This window comes from Lagopus muta, chromosome 2 (assembly GCF_023343835.1).
Source record: "Lagopus muta isolate bLagMut1 chromosome 2, bLagMut1 primary, whole genome shotgun sequence".
Taxonomy (NCBI): Eukaryota; Metazoa; Chordata; class Aves; order Galliformes; family Phasianidae; genus Lagopus; species Lagopus muta.
The window spans coordinates 56,219,596-56,241,372 of record NC_064434.1 but is presented as its reverse complement, the minus strand read 5'-3'; the positions used below and the strand labels follow the sequence as shown (position 1 = coordinate 56,241,372).

Sequence of the window (21,777 nt, the reverse complement as noted above, 5' to 3'; positions counted from 1 at the left end):
AGTGTTCCTCCCTGCTTGGATAGTTGGGTTGCGGTATTGCTCCTCTGGGAAAAAAGATCCATGTCTGGAAGTTTTCATAATGTACTTCTTCCTAATATATATATTTTTAAAGTGTGTGTATATATGTATATATATAAAGCCTTTTGCTGAAAAATCCAAAGTTAATTGCTTACAGAGGACCATGTGGGACATAAGGAGGCACTCAGATGAGGTGTGTTCTTCTCATCTAGAACACTTTTCAGACAGAAGTTACGAGATTTGGTTTGACAGTGGCAGTAGCATTGCTTGGGTACAGTGGCTGACCTCCTGTTGGGCTGTTACAAAGTGAAGTTACAGATACCTGCCTGAAACCTCTGCAGAAGTATAGCTGGCCTCAGGCGCTGTCTAGAACTGTGAAATGTGCTGTGACAGTAAACAAACAAAAAAACAGTTCCTTGGGACTGGTCACCTTTCTCTGGGTGAGTTTCAGCAATTTGAGCAATTCTCTTGACTTCTGCAGCCACATCACTGCAGTGGCTTCTGATATTACTTGGGTATTGCATTGTGGGCCAACGAAGATTCTGAGTTTGATTAAAAGCTACTGTTTTATTGTCATTTCGCTTGCTGAACTTGCTGTGGACTTTTGAAGCCTTTGGTTCTGTCTTCTTCAAAAGTTCAGGGAGTTCTTTTCAGACCTCCTGAAGTGCACTCACTATTCATCATCTTCATCTCCTTAGTTAGAAGAATAAGTAAAGCTAAGCAGCTGATACCAGAGCATGCATCTGTTGCACTTCATAAAGCCTGCGGTTCTTGAGGCGTTCATCCAGTGATTGCCTGGTGTTGGAGGAGCCACAGAAGCGGTTGGTCAGGGCCCAAGGCCTCATCCCAGGAGTGGAAGGAAAACTAACTTCACTCCTATGTACATCTTGTGTTGCCTTTGTGTTGGTTTGAAGTGATGAGTGATTGATCTGAAGGCAAAACTTGCAGTGCCGAAGTCGACAATTTGGGCATTAACCTCTGCTGCAATTTGACACAAGTTTTCATGCTGTTTCATTTTGCCCCAGCCTGCTTATTGCTGCTGGTTGTAGCTCACACCAACAAACTGGCCCATCGGGGTGCTTGTCTTTGTGAGCTTTGTGTGCTGGATTTGCCTGGATCCAGTGCCAGATCTGGAGTGGCGGGGGAGAAATTTGTTTTCCTGTGGTTGCTGGCATCCTTTTCTCAGCCCCCTCTGAGGCCCAGCAGCTGTTTGCCAGATGCGTGCGGTGCCGGTGCGCTCACACGTGTGGGACTGGTAAGCAGGCTTGCTGACTGAGCTATCAGAATTCATGTGGGTCTCAGAACCCACTGCTGCCAGCTTAGGGCCTTGAACTGAGAGAATGATGGGTTTGTGCCCTTTTTGATCTCATGCAGAAGCATGCAACAGGCTGGGACTTGCGTCTGGCTTTGATGGAAACAGCTAATTGTCAGTTGCATACTCTTACTGTTGATATGTGTGTGCATGTGAAAAGGAGTCCGTGTTGATTAAACGATTGCAGAGCTGTGGTTGCTCGAGGTCAGTTAAACTATCCCCATGGAGTCCTACAGAACCCAGTTTTAAAAACGTCTGATATAACCTAGGAAACATGCTGAAGTTGCAAGTCGTAACTCCAGTTAATCATTTGACAAGCCAAAGCCTCTATAAAATGTTTCCCTCAGTATAAACACTGCATATTTTCCATTTTAAGGAGTACTAAAGAGATCAAGTTAGGGGGACAGATAGTACAGTCTCAGAATATCTTTCCCCAGCAAGTGATGACAAAAGCACTTTGTGTCAGCCTATATATTGTGCAGAAATCTCAGTTCCTTGGATAGAAATCTAACAAATAATTTTCTTTTTTGCATTCCTCATCTTTCAGCAGATTCACATATCTGTCTCTGAAAGTGTAAAGCTAACAGTTTGACTGGGCTGATGAATTTGGTTGCCACATCTTGAACGTTTAATTTTTCCTTATGTTGTGGCGTCTGTTCTTCTTTAGCACAGTCACAATGAATATCAATTAGGAATTGGGAGGACAGTTACAGAAGACTTGGATGGGGGGGATAAGGGTGCTGACTATGATTTTGGCCATTTGAGTGGAGATGCATGTTTGCTCTGAATTCTTTCTGAACTTTGAAAATTCTTTGGTTATAAACTATGTATGCTTTGTGTCGACAAGAGATTTTAAAATCCCCGTGCTTTGCATTCCGCTTTACAAAATCACAGTAAATGGTCTGTTCTGTAGGCACGAAGACAAGATGAGTGGTCAGTGCCAAAGTTACTTAGCAGATGGTGCTTGAGTAGTGAGTAACATCATCATTTCGAGTGCAAGGCACATAATGGGTGTCTACCGGCCTGGCAAATGAGACCCTGGTGTTACTTGCATGCTACTGTCTCCTATCCTGCAAGATGCTGCCATCTGTCAAGATACTGAGCCAGACCTTGCTTAAAAACCAACAAATAAATCAATTTCCATCTTCAAATCTTTCGCCATCTCTTATTTGAATAAAAGCCACATGTATACATGGGCATACATATATAAATAAAGAGAGGGAGGCTGAATATAGATTAAAGATATGAGAAATGCAACTCTGTTTTATTGCTTGGGATGGACAGTGCTAATGCATGGCAACCTCTTTCAGTAAAACACAATATATTTTTGAGTGTAAACAGTAAATGCTCTGCTAATACATTGATTTCCTCTTTCCCTGTCTTTTGGCAGAGTGTGACAAGCTGCGGAGAGATGGCTATCGGAGCTCTCAGTATTACTCTCAGGGCCCCACCTTCTCCTCATCCTCCAGTGCAATCTGTGGAAGTTACCAGGATGATTATGAAGAAATTGAACAAAAGGTAATGGTGAAAAGTAAAGTGCTGGAATGAATATATGCCTGCTACAGTTTAATTGCCTGCAATACTGCTCCTCTGTCTTCATCTTCGCCTGTTGTGTCTGTGGGCTCCAAAGACAAAGGCTAACTTTGGTGCTTCAGTGCTGTGAGCTAAGATAGACAGAAAGATATTCTGGAGCCTGCCTATCCAAACCTGAAGTGCTGGAGCTCCTGGGATTTTCAAGACAGATATTCTAGAATACTTTGCCCCAAAATGTTGCTTATGAATAGTTACTCGTAAAGTTTGGTTTTTTGAAGTGTTACTAAGCCATATGCACTTTTGTAGCACAGACCAAATAATCCTGTCTGTATACCTAGTGTGCAAATCCTTAGAACTCAGTTTAAAGTGTACAGTGGTTTGAGTGCTGTTTTCCATGCTTTTAAATCACATACTAAAAGTTATCATAGAACATATACAGTCCCTCACCCAGTATTTGATTGCTTTATGTCTGTGTATTGGCAGGGAATGTTGCTGCACCCCACTGAGTTCTTTGTGATATGTATTGGCAGCAAGCAGCAAATGTAAAACAATGACAATTTGCAAAACCTTACTGAAATCAGTGGAATTATGAATTGCACTGGTGTCAGCATTAACTGTTTGAAAAAATTTAGTGCAGCTAGTTATGCTTCAGGGAAAGGATAGCACTTCAATTTCAAATTAGAATAGTTTCCCTTAGATATTTTTAGCTGTAGGCATGATTCAAAGCTGATGAAAAAGTGGTCAAAATGACAGTATAAGGTGTTAATGATTATCTCAAAACTTAAACCATAACCCTGACACTCTTTTGCAGCTCTGTACTCCCTTACAAAGTGCAACATACTCCGTGTTGTAAAACTAGTGCTTTATGATGACCTTTGACCAGCATCATTTTATTTGGCTTTACATTACATAATGACATAAAATTTTACTAATTTTTTAAATAGAACACTTAACAGGTCACTGAACTTGAATTATAGTCCCACTGGTAAAATACAGAATACTTCTGATAACTTATGCCTTGAGACAGTCATTTTTCAGATGTTAGCATAGTTCTTCAGTAACAGTGTGAAGCTGAGGTCACCAAATCCCATGATTCAGAACGTGAACTCCTTACCGGTAGATGAAAGCTTTGTGGCTTTGTTGTCTATTCAGAGCAAGGAAGCCAACATTTAAATTCTGTGCATGCAGCACCAGCTGAAATTTGAGAATAACAGAATAATCATAGATGAATGAATAGCTATTTACTGCTTGTGAATTTACTTCTGAGTTGACCTATTTGCTATGTTTGATAAAACCTCTGTTTTACTGCATGGAGCTTTCACAAAGGAAGCTGTCTTTCCACACTCATTTTTATCTACTAAAAAAAAAAAAAGGACAAATATTCCACTTGTCTGTCTTCACTGGAGACATAATGTGAAACCATGGCTTAGATCACACAAGAGAAGACCTGCATCCACAAATATTCTTTTGTGGAGGTGAGTGTCAGTTACCACAGGGTGATATTCATACTACAAAGCACGCAGTTCTTAAAAGATGTTTAAGTGTTATTGTTCCAAAGCAAAGCCCGTAGGGTAAAACAGGCTAGTTAGCCCAACCCAAAAAGCAAGCAGGCAGAAGGAGAAAACATGGAAACTTGACATGCCTTGAGTGTTAGTTTATATAAAGCAAAGTTCTTGGAACTACCCTTTTACTCTTAGCTTGATTCATGTAAGTTGCATTAATGGAGCACAATCCAATCCCCATTTCAGTGTATTTCTGCTGATCCTAATTGAGTTTGTTGGTGATTAAATTGGTTTGCCTGGATTTTACATCTCAGTACTGTAACCAGTGTCCTCCTTTGTCACCTCTTACATACCACCATTGGTGACACTACTTGAAAAGTGTTGCTGTCCTTCAGTACTGGTCTGTTTTCCTCGTGTCAGGGATATACTGAGATGTCACTTTCAAACACTGGTTCCTTTACGTTCTGAAATACATACATTGTGTATTTTAAGTGTATTTGTCTTTTGTGTGTGTGCGTTTATTTTTTCTCCCCTCATTCTTCCTTCCTTGCCTTTTTATCACTCATTTTCTTTCTTTCTTTTTGTCTCACTCAACAGTCTAGTCTGTTAGACTGCATCTCTCAGTCTTGCATTAGCGCCTGCTGTAACTTGGTTCCCCGGAGCAACAAGGTACTTTGTCCACAAGTGGGACCATCCAGCTGTCTCATCTGCAGCTTGATGTTACTTGTAGCATTTAGCACATAAGCAATCTTTACATTCTGCCCTTAGCCTTCGGTTGTTATCTGCTTCTGTTCTCTGTTAAAAATTGATTAAATGTAGAAAAACCAACTGCTCAACAGAAAAATGCCATGCCAAGTTTGTTTCCTGCATTTTTCCTCATTATTCCCTTTTTGTCTGCAGTCCAATATCTTTTAGTTGCTTTTAATTACTTTTGGTCTATTAACATTTGCCTCCTTTGAAACTCCTTCCCCAGTGAACACTGTGTTTTATTTATTTGGCTGTGTGGTTGTTTTTTTAATTAGCCAAGGAAAAAGTTTCCTGATTGGAGTAACATAGCTTCTAAATGATGAACATGAGCTATAGAGAGTACTTGCTCGCAGGCACGTGCTGTATCATGTCTTTATTCCATCTATGAAAAATCTCATGGTATTTTTCCCTAGATACTGTTACTTGAGTTATAAACTTTGTTTTGATAGTCTTTTAATTCTGGTTAACAAAACAGCTCCTTTGCTTATTTATGGGGCAAAAAAAAGGTGTACTTTTGACACTGTGTTCACCCAAACCAAATTGTTTCTTTAATATCTGCAAGAAATTGTTTAGAATGTACAGTGAAAACAAATGCATTAACTGTATTGGCTTGAGGGACTTGAAGTGATGTGATGTAAAAATTTGGCTTAGTTTTGAGAGGGGCTGAAGAAGTGGGTGTTCAGGTTGGAAGTGTGAATGTCTATGAGCCTTGCTGTTGCTGGCACACCTGGAGGTGCCTCCAGACTGTGATGCCCTCAACTGGTTCCCCCACCCCTTGGCTGTGATTATGAGTGAGTACACGTGTAATCAGCATAGGCATTTTATACTGCTTTGCCTTTTTTTTTAGTGCTGATAATGCTGAAATAAACAAGAGAGTTAAGTAAAGCAGATTATGATAACAAAAAGAGAATAGATAGAAACCTTACCCATATCCTGGGCTCACTTACAAAACTCCAGCAGAGTGGGTCTTCAGAAGAGATCCTTCTCTACTGGTAGTCAGCTCTTAAATGGGTCTAGGAGAGGTGGAGCCATGCTCCACCCCTTCCAGCAGCACAGGTGAATTGCCTTCACCTGTGCTCCCATGGCTGACTCATTGCTTGCCTCAGGTGATCAATCAGAGGTTCAGGCTGTGACTCAGCAGTTCCCATACAGTTGAGACAGCAGTTCAAAGAAGAAAATGTGTTTGTGAGAAAAAGAACTCAAAGCCGTCAAAGGCTGGAGAGGAAATAGGGTGTTGAGAGAGATTAATAGATGACTCAATTGCTTCTGCTCTCATCCACAGCAGCATAGAATTTTTTCTCAACTTTGTTTTTCAGAAAATTTCTAATTTTGAGAATGGTTGTGATGGACAGTGAGGTAAATGACATGCCTACAAGTTTTAAGGTCCTTTGCTTAAAAGTAAGACTTGTATGGATTGTTTTTTCTTCTGGAGGTCCTGTCTTTTCAAACAGTGTAGTACAAACCATTGCAATATACAAAGGCTAAGAGTAAACAGGAACCTGGGGCAGGACATGCTGTGAGATGCGCAGCGTGGCATCACTTGTCAGCTGGGACCTCTCAAGCAGCATGAGTGTGCTCGGGCAATGAAGCTGTTATGTGTTGCAGTGCCTGAGTGGACAGGGGACAAGAAGTCAGCAAGGCAGTGAAGGGGCTCTAGCTTTGTGAACCAAGTAGCTCCCCTCTGACTGTGGTGTATTCATGAGCCGTTCTGTCCTGCATTCTCATTTCAGCTTCTCCTTAGAAAGTTCAGGCTTTTTCCCCTCTAGAGCATATTTATGGAAAGACAGCAAGGTCCAGTGTTCTGGACCTTCCCTTCTTCCCTGTCTTCCCTTTTTCCCTGATCCATTAAAGTGCACCAATCCAATGGATTTCTTAGAGGAGGTGGGTGTAGCATCCCATTTGGAAACTGCGTAAAAATTTAATCATGTAAATCAAACCATAAAATTGTTTTGAGAAGGAGATGCTTTAAAAATGAGAGGGGTGCAAACTGTTCTGTTAAAAGCAGTGTTTATGCTGAGATTTGCTGAGCAGATAGTGTGATCTCAAAACACTGTCCAGTGCTATTTCTCATATAGCAGACCTCACTTCAAAAGACATTTCTGTCTGTACAGCAGCAATCTGTTGAATCTTCCTGCAAAGCTCTGTATTGTAAATCTGGGTGCATTTTCTAAAAATATGTAACTTTCAGAAAGGAACATAAAGTATAAAATATTTTTTTTCCTCTCTAATTTTGTCATAACTAGAAAATTAGATAAGAAATTTGTGTGAAGAAAGTTGAAAAATGAGCTACTTTCTACTCTGCACAGGACAGTTAAGTATGGCTTTTGACCTATGCTGCCCTTTGAAAGAATCTTTACATCAAAAAGCAAGTAAATGTACCACTATCACTGTGAGTACTTTGGGAGAAGGTATTTGAGTAGAGATAGTCATGCTTATCCAGAAACCACAGAAAGCGTACCTGCAGATGAAACACTAACACTCCTTCCCACACTCAAAACCAGCAGCTCTCCTACTGAACTCTTTTTGCAGAAATATACACCACTGTCCAAAAGCAGTCATCTCTGCTGAAGCAGTGCTTGGCCACAGCTGCACAACTGAGTTATCAATTGCTTTTCATTCATTGTGTACTTACTGTACCGATCAGTTTCTGTCCTCTTTCCTCTGTCCTTCCTCAGTTTTCTGGCTTTTTAATTCTTTAAAATTTCTGATGGTTATTCCATGCTGTTTTGTATAACTAGGATTCCCTCGTAGTCAGTGCTTCAGTCCCTCAGTTTTTCTTTTAGTATTCTGTAACAGAAGTGTTGTGCTTTTCTGTTGGGGAAGGAAGGGTAGCTTTGTAACCCGTATCTCTGTCACCTGACATTTTGGAGTAGCCCCTGGTGACTGTGACTGACAGCTGAGACCTGGCATTGCACTGGCACTGTCTGAACGTGACTGTCACTGGTGTTGATGCTGTCACCCAAAGCAGAGCATCTGCAGGTGGCTGCAGCTCAGATTTGCCACACAAACTGCAAAGCCAGCCTTGCAGTGCCTTCCTTGCTGTGCCGATGCAGACAGAGCTATTTGTGCAAGAGGGAAGATGATATTTCTCCTCTCCATCCTCTGATTAGTCCTTTGAGTGCTTACACGCACACGTCTAACACCAGTGATGCCCCATGTGGGCTACCACACAGATGTGGGTTGCAGTGCCTTTTTTGCTCTGAGCTGTTGTGGAACAAACTGGAGGAGGCACAGCCTGGAGGCAGCTTTCCCATCTGCAGTGGCATTTCTCTCTCACATTGCTCGAGCTAGTGGACGTTTTTATAAATGTGAGTGATTTGAAATGGGAAAGCACTTCCATTTGTGTGTAAGTACTTTAAGTGTGCCTGCACCGTGTACATTTATAAACAATGTATGCACACAGACACACATAAAAAAAGAAACATTCACATTATGTTTGTGTATTATTATTATTACCTGAAGGGATTCCATATATATATATATATTTTTTTTTTTTTTTAATTTACTTTTTGCCTGGAATCTGCTTTGATTTATTGATCTGTAATGAAATGTTGGGTCCAGTCTGAAAGAATTGACAGTGCACAGTGGTATGAATAAATGGTTATTTATAAACAGTGGGAACTTCTCATGATGACAAGGAGAAAATTAAAATCAGGAATGATAAACAGTGGTTGCAGCGTGGTGTTTCATCACGCCTTTGTGTGCCACTCTGCTTCAAGAGAGAGCAAATCACTTAGACAATAATGACAGAGAAAGTCCATCTGTTACAAACAGCAGTTACACCTCTCTCAAGCAGCCAGGGAATAACTGTGAGGAGAGTGGCAATCCAGTGCCAGCAGCCCCATTTTGGGTAATATTCTGCAGGCAGTGGGAGAAACAAAGAGAAGGTGGTGGTAAGGAACCTGGTTTGGGGGCAGAGGGCAGATTCCACCTTGCAGAGCAGCCAGGGCAACCAGCTCTGAAATGGGTGTGATAAACAGCTTCAGAGGTCTCTGCTGTCCCTACAGCCTCCACACTCAGAAGTGTTTGTTCTCTTCCTTGTTGTATCCGTAGGCAGGAGGAAGAGGAGCTTCTTTTTCCTCCAAGTCTTTCTTCCTCTACTGTTCTTGGGATAACCTGAGGTCCCTTGCAGTGAAAACAGATCTGCTCCCCTAAAGGAAATGTCTTTTTTGGCATTATAAGTTTGGCTGGTGGAAGGATTTGGAAGCTGGTGGGACCTCTTTGGTGTAAGCTTTGGTGGAAGCTGTTGCAACCTCTTTTTCTGATGCAGAAAGGTTTTATTCATTTATTTGAAGAAAAATATCCGTAATAGATGTGATATCTAACACTTTTGCTAAGGAGCAACTTTAGAAATGGCCATTGTATGTATACTAATACTTTTAACTACTTCATCCTTTAAAAACAAGCAAAGCTTGAATTTCTCCAAAGCCAACACTTTTCCACACTGATCCCTGGCTGATGGTTATGTCAAGTGTATTGGCTGAATCATTTACAGAGCTCTCCCCAAATGTGTCTCTTCCTAATAGATGTCTTCCTTACCCACCTCATAGCTTAGTGTAGCTACATCATAGCAGAGCTCAACCTCATCTTCCCAATGGGACACTGCGGAGAAGAGAGGAAGGGAAGGTAAAGCTCTATCCATTATTTCTAAAAGTGAGAGGGGTTGGTTGCTGAAGGAACAATGTAAACGTGTAAGATAATTATTTACTGTGCTTTGCTCCTCTTTCATTTATATGGTTCTAAACCTGATCAGATGTCATGGGTAAATCCAGTCTAGAGTTGTTTTTCCTCTGTTTTGTTTCTATTTTTTGGTTGCTGTTGGATTTTTGGCGGTTGTTGGTTTTTCATTTGTTTTAAAAAGTTACTTGTAAATTAGTGTGTGTTATTTGTGAGGGTGTATCCACAAGCCATCATGCTAACTGCAGCAGCAGTACCTTAATACTTAGTCCTCTGTTTTTCCAGTAGAGAACTAACACTGTTGCATGTATGTCCATTTGCAGTGTTCTGTCTCTTCCCCAGAAGAAGAAAAGCTTATCACCATCAAAAGACCTAAAACCCCAGTTTCAAGTGAGTTATCAGATATCAACACACAAACCAACTGGACTAAGTCGCTTCCACTGCCAACACCAGAAGAGAAGATGAGACAGCAAGCACAGGCAGTCCAAACAGATGTGGTTCCTATTAATGTGACTGGTAGGCTTTTCACTTTAGAAATTGTATTATGCTGGTTAGGGAGGGGAGGGATTATAGGAGACCCATTAGGTGGTATTTTAACACTCAAATCTATATTTGTTCTATAATAATATGTTCTATATTTGATGCATGAATTTGAAGTTACTTCTTGCACCTTTCTGTGAAAACAATATTTTGCATTTAATAGTCTTTGTCTGCACTTAATGAGAAAAACTCGAAATTCCTTAAAATGAACATTAATGAAGTTAGTCTACACAATGTGGGCTTGAAACAAAATTAGATATTCATTAAATACAAGATGATTGACAAATTACTGTTACCGTAGGCTTCATTAAAGATAAATAATGGAAAATCATGTTTTGTGAAATATTAATGATATTCAGGATTTTCTTCTAGGATCTTTATTTAAGGAAGGTTATCAGAGACTTCTGTATCTTGAAAACTAAATGTTACAAAATTTGAGAAGAGAATTCTTGAGCCTCATTTTCATCAAAAATAAGAGGTTTAGGTGTCGAGGAGAGTAGGGAAAGAACAGAAGGTTAATGAGGCTGTCCTCAATTGAGACACTTGGTATGACAACCAACTTACATGACAGTAGCCGACATTTTCTGCATGCAAGCTGTATATTGATTCTCCATTTTCAAAATGCTCTTTGGTTTCACTGTTGCAGAATTCCTACTCAGTGAAACTTAAATTACAATGAAGTCTAACGTTGCATAGATATTTTGATGTGTGTAAATAGAATTTGTATGAAAGATTGAATAATCACTTTGATTTAATAATCTCTCTGTCTCTGTACAGTATCAAGATTGTTTATTATTAGTTAATTCAAATAATTGACCATTTGCCTGCCAAAACTGGGATGATATTCAATATCCAATTTAATTCAAATGCCATATGGCATTCTCTGGCTCCATGCTCACTCTTACAATCAATAACTTGCTATGTTCAGTTTTGTTTTAAAAGTAAGTTAGGAATTCTCTTTTTCTATGTGATTATCTTTTTTTTTTTTTTTTCCCCGCAAGTATTTTTATAAATTATTGTTTTGTTAGCAGTGGAGCACTACTTCTCATACTAAGGTGTATGATTAAGTTTTAAGATGTAGTTTAAGGCCAGTGATAAACATCAGAGAGCTCTGAAAAATCAGTAAGAAATGTTTCCTTAAGTAGACAGTAGGAAATACTTGAGAGCAGTGGAAGATTATGAACACTCCACCTCTGGAAAATGAATAGAAGGAAAACATGCAGTGCTGAAATGTAACTAGAGTTGTTTGTGTTATCTAGGAAATGTAGGATACGGGTGTAGAAGGCAGAGTTGTGGGAAGAGTGGATTATCGGACATAATCAATGAACTTTGAGCATGGTTTTGATGTAGCAACAGCAGGAAGACGGTTTACTTACAGAATGGGTAATCTGCCATTTCATTTAATGACCCTGTGTAATGAAAATATATGGGTGAAGTAAACAGATGGAAAAAAAAATGGGGTAAAAGAGATCAAATAGCTGTCCTGAATTTAATTCAGTGTCACAGGAAACATTCAGGAAACATGAATGCATTAGCATAAGTTACACTTAGAATTTCAACCAGATTAATTCAAATGTTGTGGCAAGCCTTGTGCCCCTTGTGTGAGTTGGCTTGCCCCCAGCAAGTGCAGCAGTTCTCAACTTTTCTGGTGAAAATAGTACACGTTTATTACACTTCCTGGAATGTGTTGTGTGGCATTCATTCCTTAAAATCAGGATAGTAGGAAGTATAAAGCAAGGATGGGGAAGGAAGACTATTCTTTCAGTATGAGAGCTGGTCTCTGGAAACCAGTTTCCTTTTGCCTTGAAATAGCTGTATTGCTGCTTTGCATCAAGACAAGTGACAAAAACAGACTGAGCCCCACACACATACAAAAAAAGCTGCTGTCCTTGTTCCCCTTTAAAAAGTTGCAATCTGCTCCCCTCCTCTGCCCTCCCACACTGTGAGTAGTTGTATTTTGTGAAGTTCCTTATGTTACTATGTGAGGCAGGAAAAAAAAAAAAAGACCAAAAATTCTGTGCCATTTGTTGAATGTGCTGAGGAACAAACCATAGCTGGTTTTTGTTTTGATTCGACTTTTTCCTTTGCTTGCTCTTTTTCTTACTCTCTCAGAAGAGAGGTCAAAACATTTCCATTTATTACTCCTGGCATTAAATAAAACGTGAACCTCAGAAGAGGTGACAGCATTTTCAGCAGACCATTAGTAATGATCCTGCTACAATGGCCTGTCACGTGGCTGTGCAACAAATGCTCCGCTACTTCAGCTTTTGGGGCTCCTTGCTAAGCAGATTGCAGCTAATGCAGGGATAGTAAAAGTCTTTTGGACAGCCTGAAGGTGCAGGAGCATTGCATTAGGCTTGCAAGCTGCTGACTAGACATTCAATTTGTAGGATGTTTCAGTCTTTGAGGGTGGCTGGGCTGAGCTTATTCTGGCCTGAAGGAGTTGGGCTGAATTTTCAGTGGTGGCCAGTCTTTGCTTTTACATTATCCTGTGGGTTAAAAGATGTGTAATGGTGTCTCCTGTACTGGGTTTTCTGGAACTAACTTTCTTTCCAGATGGAGGAGTCTGGTGGTGGTGGTGGAGCTGATAGGCAGCAGGCTGGATCCTGGAAAACGTTTAAGCATTTGCTTAAGTCCTGCTTGGTTGACTTCAGTGAGATTTAAACACATACTTAAATATTTCCAGTGAATCCAAGAAAACTGACTAAATGTGAGGGAGAACTGAGTAAACTAGATGAGGAATGTTTAGACTGTTTGTTACAAACCCAATGGAAGAAAAGTATCTTTAAATAATACGTTAAGGTCAGTATTTTCTAAAAGCAGGATAACTATGAAGAGTAGCATAGACTGAAATGTTTTTAATTTGATTGTTAGAGATTTTGAAGCAACTACTTTGAAATCCTATAAATTTGCAGGGTGGCTTTTGAAAAAGCAATTTTGAAACCATCTGAAGAAGGGTTGGTTGAGTTAGCTCTTTGTTAGCACAGGGGGAGAAATTAGTGTAGATCAGCTGACACAATAACTTTTCCCAAGGTCATCCTGTTGGTGTGCCTCAAACAATGCATAAAAGACCGTCGTCTTGTTTGCACCCCTTTACTTAGCATTTTGCATAGTATTTTAGTTGGGAGTATTCAAAGCCAAATTTTAATTTTCTTGCCCCTTACTGTCTCAGGCATAATTGCTGGCTTTGCATGGATCAGTATTTATAGATGCCAAACATTGTCTTTTGAATTCTTTAAATTCATTATAATGTGGCCAGTTATTATCCTATATAAAAGGATTATCTAATAGTCCCAACTCAGACTCCATATGGGTGATAATATCATAATAGCAGTAATGCTCCAGACATTGGATTTTTTTGTCTCAGTGTTTTGGGGCTTCTGTGAAGCCCATGGGATTCATAGCTCGATATCTCACAGATCCCATGAGATTCCTTCTCCCTTAATCTGCCCTCATGTCAGTCAGAAACTGAGATGAAGGTGACACTTCTTTGTAGATGCAAGGATTCTGCCCAGCATAAGTGCGCTTCATTGGAGAACAAGACCCATTAAAAAAGAGTCAGTCTTTATATCTACAAAATGGTGGTTGAAACTGCTTTGTATTTTTCCTTGTATTTTCATTATTCTGTATGCTATGCTTTACCTTATGACTGTGTCTTTAACTGTTTTAGTAGTTTTCTACACTCTCTGCATGACACACATCACACTGATGTGTAGTCTACCGGGGATAATATTTATGACATATTAGTTACTGTGCATTCATCACTTTTAAGAGGTAAATAATTTGGTCATGAATTTTCAAGAAAGCATAAAAGGCAAAAATATACACATGCATATCAAACTTTTTCTGTTTGATAGGTCAATTTTAAGTAGGTCATCTAAAGGACACTTCAGATGTTTTGTTACTGCTTTAAAATGTTTAACTTCTCATAAGGAAACTATGTGTGAAATTGGGGATGGGTATATTTTTAGAAATGTAGAGAATTGTTTGAGCTCAGTCTAGAGGGCAAATCTTATTTTGTTACTTGTAAAATGGCCAAACTATAAACCTCTCAACAAAAGTGAATTCCTAAAGAATAGCTGCTCAACCTTAATGATAGTGGTGCTTCTGGGTCCCATCAGGATACAGCCCATGGTCATCATAAGGTTTTATCTGGCAACATGCATTTACACATTTTTTTCAGCTCTTACCATTGTGTATATGTAAATTCATTTATAAAATTTCGTTTTTAAGCAGCTTCCACTCTAACTGAAATATTCATAAGCTCCTAAAACCGGTTTGATCTCTGCATGATCCATAGAACTTATTTGTATTTGTGTTAAGAGATCACCACCAAAAATATGGTACACTTGACAGGTTCAGAGCAACTTGGAACGAAAACAAATTTGATTTAATGATGGAGGTCTGCAAGGAAATTGTAGTAGCTGTTGCTAATAGCAGTGTCTGTTCCTTTATAAACCATTGCAGTCTTTCATTTTCATGAACAGATTTGCTTTTTCCACAGCTCAATATTTAAAAAAACAACAAAAAAAAAAACCAACAAAAAAAACCTCCATCTCCTTCAACCACCAAAAAAAAGAAACAACAACAACAAAAGCAGCCAGCAAACCCACAAATCCCACAAATTAGAGGGCCAAATTAAAGCAAGCATTCTGTTCACCTATAGAATTCTAGCTTCTTTCATCTGTGAATTGGACCCAGGGGAAGTCAAATTCCTTTTGAAACCTGCAGTACTGAGCAGTGTATACATGTGTCTAAAACCTTACTGTGACAGTGTGCTGTATCTTTTCCTTCAGTGTAAGCCTTCACTGTAGGATCAAGCTAACATCATTTATTAATGCCTTTTTTTCATTTCTACAACAAAGCTAGTGGAAGAAAGTGCATGATGTCAGCGTGCTTGGAAGTAATGTTGCTTTGCTTATTTTACCATGTATTAGGGGAGAATTTCGACCGCCAAGCCAGCATTCGGCGGTCTCTAATTTACACAGACACGGTGGTAAGACGGCCGAAGAAAGTCAAAAGGAGAAAGACTATAACAGGAATCCCTGACAACATACAAAAGGAGCTAGGTATGGCTCATCAGAACTGTATTCCATCCACTGTTCATTGTCACTGCTTATCATTACTCGACTAATAACATTACCAGTGCTCATGAAACCAATACAGTCTGATAGCCAATTACAGTTCCAAATAAGCAGGTGCCTCCTTGCCACCTGGAAATAAGGGCCTTTTATCTGTGGGCTTCCTTCTGCTGAAGGGAATGTGGTATTTGGAAAATGGTTTACTGGTACAGTAGAAATCTACAGTGATGTAAGTTTTGTGGTCTTTAATGCCTTTATGGAGATTTGGTCCACTCCCCTGAGATGTTAATGGGAGCAAAACTGAAGTGGGTAGGTGTTTCAGCTTGCAGAGTTATCCAGTGAGGAAAACCAATTCATTGATGCCTTCCTGGATCTGCTGAGAGTTGCATCAACAGTGAAAATCTGTAAAACTTCCTGTTTAGTTTAGATCTAATTGGCAACCACTTAAATGTCAACATTATTTGATTTCAAATAATTTACATGTTACCATTGTCTATTTCATATATATCAAAGGAAAAATGCTGAATCAGTTACACTGACACTACCTCAGTCTGTAATCTTTTCACAGTTAATAGTGTAAAAGATATTCAGAGCTGATGAAATAGTCTGAATTTGGGCAGCTTTTCACACACTTTTTGCAGAAGTCTGACAGTAGTGGTGTTGTTTTTTTTTGTCTGTTTGTTTGGGTTTTTTTTGTTTGTTTGGTTTTTTAAGATATTACATTTTACCCAAATGATGACTTTATAGAGAAGATGATGACCTTCTGCCTCCGCTCCATCCTTCTCTCTTTCTGCAGTAGAGAAAGAGTATCTTAAAATAGCCTGGCAGAACATAACTTTAATTTTTTTTCTTTTTTTTTTTTTTTTTTTACATGTGAAGTCATGTATTGACTCAATATATTTCATTACTTTGCATTTTGCATCTTTAAAATTACATTTTGCTTTTCTGTTTCTGGATGGGTTTGAATAAGATAGAGAGCTAAACATAGAGTGAGACTGAAAATAAACAAGTACGTGAAGAGCAGTTTGTGTCTGGAACTGTGCTCCATCAGCATCTGTAATGAACAGTGCCCTGCCATGAGAATCTTCTGTCTCCAGAGAGAAAATTCACTTATCTTAACTCTGCCTTGAATCTTCATGTGGCAGCTTTAAATGTTGTTACCACTGGATCTCACGTAATGATTTTGTATCTAACTGCTGCTCTGAGACCTGTCCAAAGCTATGAGGTGTCTTTGTCCATTTCTTCTTGTGGGATGGATACTGTTTGCTGCCTGCCATTAGGAGCTCTTCCTGGAAATGTAGAAGTCCCTTCTCCTGTCCATAGTGGACCTTGCTACGTGGCTGTCCTCAGTTGACCTTGCCACCTGGCAGGAGACACTTTCCAGACTTAGAGTCCTCCTTCAGGTTGAAATTTGAATTTCTTCCCTGAGAGAATAGCATTTTATCAGCCTTGCAGTCAGCTATAAGCAATCTCAGGAGCTAAAGTAGGCTCGTTTTAAGCAAACAAAGCTACATGAAACATAACATAAGATTATTCTTATTGAAAGATCACTTTTTCCTCTTTTAGGTCTTCTGATGAGGTAACTTCTCAGCACGTTTACAGCTAGCTAAGGAATAACAGAGGCAGTCCTAATCTTCCCTTACCTGTTCAGGACAGATAATTTTTATATTCCATTTTCCATTTTCAACTCAATTTCTTTGCTCTTTATCTAGAGCTGAGATGAAATGACTTCCCTTGCGTTCGGTAAAAACCTTTGTGCCACTCACATGCCAAATTGACACTGAGCATAACTTGAACTATAGATTTTCAGGATTGTTGCAGTCTTACTGAGGCCAGCATGGTATTCTGAAAATGACATACATACCATGGTCATAGTTTTCACTTTTCAGTAGAGATTATCCATGACATAGGTAGAACCTACCTTGAGGGCAGAAAGCAGAGAAAAGCAGAGCAGAGTTCTTTGTTCCAAGCTACCTTTTGTCACTTGCAGAGATTCCTGACGCTCTCTCAGGCATGTGAATTTTGAAATGATCGACAGCTATACTTCTGTGGTGAGGAGAATACTTCGTGCTGACAGTGTTTCTGAAGCTTGGAGGTTATGTTTGTGACTATTCAGACTGATGGTGCTTGAAAAGATCATCTGGTGAAATGAACTGAGAATGCAGTTGGCTTCCGTGTTAAAAAGAAATCTTCAGTGAATATCTTCAGAATTTGTGACTTTTGCCAGTCTGTTTGCAAAGGGTGACAGGTTCTGTGGTCTTGATTTTGTTCTTTCATTTCATACTGAGCACATTTCATGTAGCACTGTTCGAAGGTTTTCCTTGGCTCCTATTTGAAGTTGTGGAAATACTGGGGCTGACAATATCTCACTGTAGGAGCTCTCTCTGTCCAATTCACTGGCCCACAACCGGCAGGCACACAGTGCTTTAGCCATCTGCCCTACTGTGGAAGTTAGCCTGAAGTAGTTTCATGTTGCTTCTGTGGTATCTGTGTAGCATCCAGACAGCAAAATACAAAATATATGCCAGGAAATCTTTCTGATGGTAGTTTGCATCCTGTTAGCATATTGATTTCTATCACTACAAACAAAGTGTATTTGGAAAGAGAACAGTTATCAGGGTCTTCATGGGGAAACTAGGAATGCTGCAGCAAAGCGTCTTTGCTGGAATCACCCACCAGGCAACTGGCAAGGCTGGGAATAAATTACATCTCTCGTCCTTGTTCAGTGCTCTATCTGCCTTTCCTCCCCTGTCACTCCCCAAATATTTCTGTAGCTGTCCATTCCTTGTTTCTCTTACACTGTCCCAAAACAAACATCAAGTTGTTTTAAAACATTCCACAGTTCATTTGATCGGAACAAGGATCCGGACTAAACTCCAAATCAAGCAATTGCATTGTGCCTATTGACATTCTCCCTGTGGTTTCAGCTGAATAAATCTCTTTGTTTCTCCTCTAAAGCATTGCTGTGAATGGCTATAATATTTACACAAAGATTAAAATCCCTTGATACATCAGAGTTGCTGTGCACAGGCTGAATAACCAACACATACAGCAGATTCTTGTTACCTCTTGTTTATTCTTCAGAAGGAAGCAGAAACTTGAGAGAACCTCAAAGCTTCAACCAAGCCTGAAATATTTTTCTTTCTTGCTCGAGGGCCTGGAGGCGCTTCTGCTGGGTCAAGCTGCTGGGGTTCTCCCCTGGCTGCTTTGGCCTCTTTGGAACAGGAAAGACCAAACAGAAGAGAAACTGTGTGCTGATTGCTGGCATAAGCTCAGTGGCCACGGTACCCTCACAGAATTTAGGCAAACATACCAAAAGGGATCATTAAATAGTGCTCATGAAACACATGCTGAAAATATCTTTAAAAATTCTTAGTTTTAGTTATTGGTACAACATTCAGCCATGTTGTCACAAGAGTGTTCCAGCAATGAACAGCTCTCTCTGCTGAATACAAAAAATGCTTTATCAATAAAAGGCACCATGATGGGGTTCTGAGGGCAGATTATGAGTATTAGATGCCTCCTCATTTGAATATGCCAGTTATTCTCTGAAGAGTTATTTTCTAACAGCAGGAGCATCTCAGTGCTATTTAGCAGAGCAACACCAGAATAGGAGGAAAGAACAAAGTATCCTTTTCCTGTCTAACACAGAAAATTTTTAAAAAGGAGATTTTCCTACTTCTGAATTATCTTGTCTTATAGAACATATGTATTCAGTGTTCAGTAGAACACAGGAAATTATATAAATTATATATATATTTTATTATATATATATATATATATAATAATTATATAAATGAGTCAATTGAGTCAGTGTTGGATCAAAGCTTCAGACAGGCCAAGGAGCTTTCTTTGCTATTTTTTAATGTTTTAGTTTACATTTTTGTCCAATCTCAGTTTCTCTGCTCTGTTTGCACTATCCATCACCTCTAGCTCTCTTCTTCAGGTGTTACTTTTAATACAAATGCTGTTCTTCCTTCAGTCAAGGTGTTTCCCTTCTCTTTGGTACAGATGAGCAGATGTATGGGAGAACCTGTCACAGGCCTTGCTCATTTCTCAACTGCTGATAATCTTCAGCTTCACTTAGGTGTTCCTGCTCTCCAGATCAAAATAAAAGCAGCCAACTGCCTTCCTGTTTCTCTGGTCCCTTTTCTGTATTTAGTGTTCTAGGATCTGTCCCAGACTAACTTTCAATTTGTGAAGCAACTAAGTCATCTTGCAAGTGTTTCTCCAGAGATCTGCATCTGTGCAGTCCCAGATAGCGTTGAATGGCTTCTGCTGATCAGGAGAGGCAAGTCCCACAGTACAGTATCTATTCTGTGATGCAGTGCAGTTCATCTTCCAGTAATTGTGCCTCATGACAAAAAATTGGTGCCCCACCACGTCCTTATCTCCAAATTAGAGGGATGTAGATTTGATGGGTGGACCACTTGATGGATAAAAAATTGGTCGAAAGGCAGCAGACAGAGGGTGGTGATTAATGGTTCTATATCCAGGCCGGGAATGAGTGGTGTCCCCCAGGGGTCTGTCTTGGGACCAGTGCTCTTTAACATCGTTATCAATGACCTCAATAGTGGAATCGAGCGCACCCTCAACAAGTTTGCGATTAACACAGTGGAAGGAAGGGATGCCATTCAGAGGGACCTCAACAGGCTTGAAAGGTGGGCCTGGGTGAACCTAATGAGGTTCAACACAGCAAAGTGCAAGGTTTTGCACTTGGGCCAGAGGAATCCCAGGCATTTATACAGACTGGAAGGAGCGGTCCTTGACAGCAGCCCTGCCCATGAGGACCTGGGGGTCTTGATGAATGAAAACCTTAACGTGAGCCAGTAGTGTGCTCTTGCAGCTCGGAAGGCAAATAGTGTCCTGGGCTCCATCAAAAGAGGAGTGGACAGCAGAGACAGGGAGATGATTGTCCCTCTCTGCTCTGCTCTTGTGAGGCCCCATCTGGAATACTGTGTCCAGGTCTGGAGCCTCCAGTACAAGAAGGACAGCTGTGGGAGAGGGTCTAGAGGAGAGCCACAATGATCAAAGAACTGGAGCACCGCCCCTCCGAAGACAGGCTGGGGGAGCCGGGCTTGTTCAGTCTGGAGAAAAGGCTGCAGAGTGACCTCACTGCAGCCCTTCTGTACCTAAAGGGAGCCTACAAACAGGAGGGGAATCAACTCTTTGAAAGGGTAGATAACTGCAGGACAAGGGGAAATGGTTTGAAGTTAGGGGAGGGAAGATCTAGTTTGAATGTCAGGGGGAAGTTCTTTACTATGAGAGTGGTGAGGTGCTGGAAGAGGCTGTCCAGTGAGGTTTGGATGCCCTGTCCTGGAGGTGTTCAAGGACAGATTGGATGGGGTCCTGGGCAGCCCGATCTAGTATTAAATGTGGAGTTTGGTGGCCCTGCATGTGGCAGGGGGGTTGGAGATTCATGATCCTTGAGGTCCCTTCCAACCCAGGCCACTTTGTGATTCTGTGAAAACAGCTGGTTCGAAAACGCTTCAAGTTTTCTGCCTTTGGATATCTTCTTCCTCTGCCAGGCATCTTGCTTTCTTTTTCTTCTAAGGAAAGTTTCTTTTTCATTTTTAAAAGGGTGTCTTAGAAGTTCATGCTTTGTATGTGATTTAATTACTGTTTCTCACCTCATGGTATAATTTAGGACCATTATTCTTTACTCCATCTAGTGTTTTTCCCCTTCCCCTTTTTTTTCCCTTATGCATAAGGATTTAGAGGATCAGAATGATCTCATGTGCTTATTTCCCATCAGCATATTTCCCTGCCTCCCATTTTCAGTAGATCACAAGAGGTTGCCACTTGTGAGGCCTCCTGTCAGTCACTGTGGGGTATGACTGACATCTGAATGAACTCTTCACTTGGTTTCTGGTGGCTCAGCTCAGAACCCCTGTTGTTACCGGCCAGTGTCCCTTGGGACTGTTGGAACTTCTCCCTTGAAAAGTTATAGAGGACAATATTGCATCCTAAAAAATGTGGGCATTTGGTTCAAATTACAACTTTGAATATTCTTTGGAAAGAAACTCCCCATTATTTTGCCTTTTAGCTGATACTAGTTTTGAAGCTGTAGTTTGTCCACCTTGCTTGTCTTCAGTACTATTCAAGCAGAGTATTTTGGAATAAGCAAGTATCATATGCTTTTGAATAATGGGGAATGAAAGACAGTGGTGTCTTTCAGGGATATATTGCTTACCAGAGGCTGGATGTTCAATTGGTGAAATGAACAGAACCAATAAAACTTCCAGTTCTCTATATTTTCATCAGAATTTTCCCTTGTGGGAAGATATGCAAGATGATTGCAGGGTAGTTTTTTAGCCAACAGGGTGGAAAAGTATTGCAGGATCCTCTGCAACATTTTTCTCCCCTC

The 21,777-nt window shown here is 40.2% G+C and overlaps 1 protein-coding gene across 13 annotated transcripts in view; it reads left to right on the top strand.

Moving 5' to 3' along the window:
• The window catches only part of NHSL1 (NHS like 1), a 164,281-nt gene that overhangs the window by 128,572 nt on the left and 13,932 nt on the right, over positions 1-21,777 (top strand). For 9 of the 13 annotated variants that reach the window (XM_048935451.1, XM_048935452.1, XM_048935450.1 and 6 more), the window contains 3 exons: positions 2,721-2,848; positions 10,113-10,305; positions 15,267-15,398. In XM_048935451.1, coding sequence (XP_048791408.1) covers positions 2,721-2,848; positions 10,113-10,305; positions 15,267-15,398 — 453 coding nt within the window. Of the gene's footprint in view, positions 1-2,720; positions 2,849-4,962; positions 5,035-10,112; positions 10,306-15,266; positions 15,399-21,777 lie in introns of all 13 variants that reach the window. The other 4 variants (XM_048935454.1, XM_048935453.1, XM_048935459.1 and 1 more) reach the window with 2 other exon arrangements.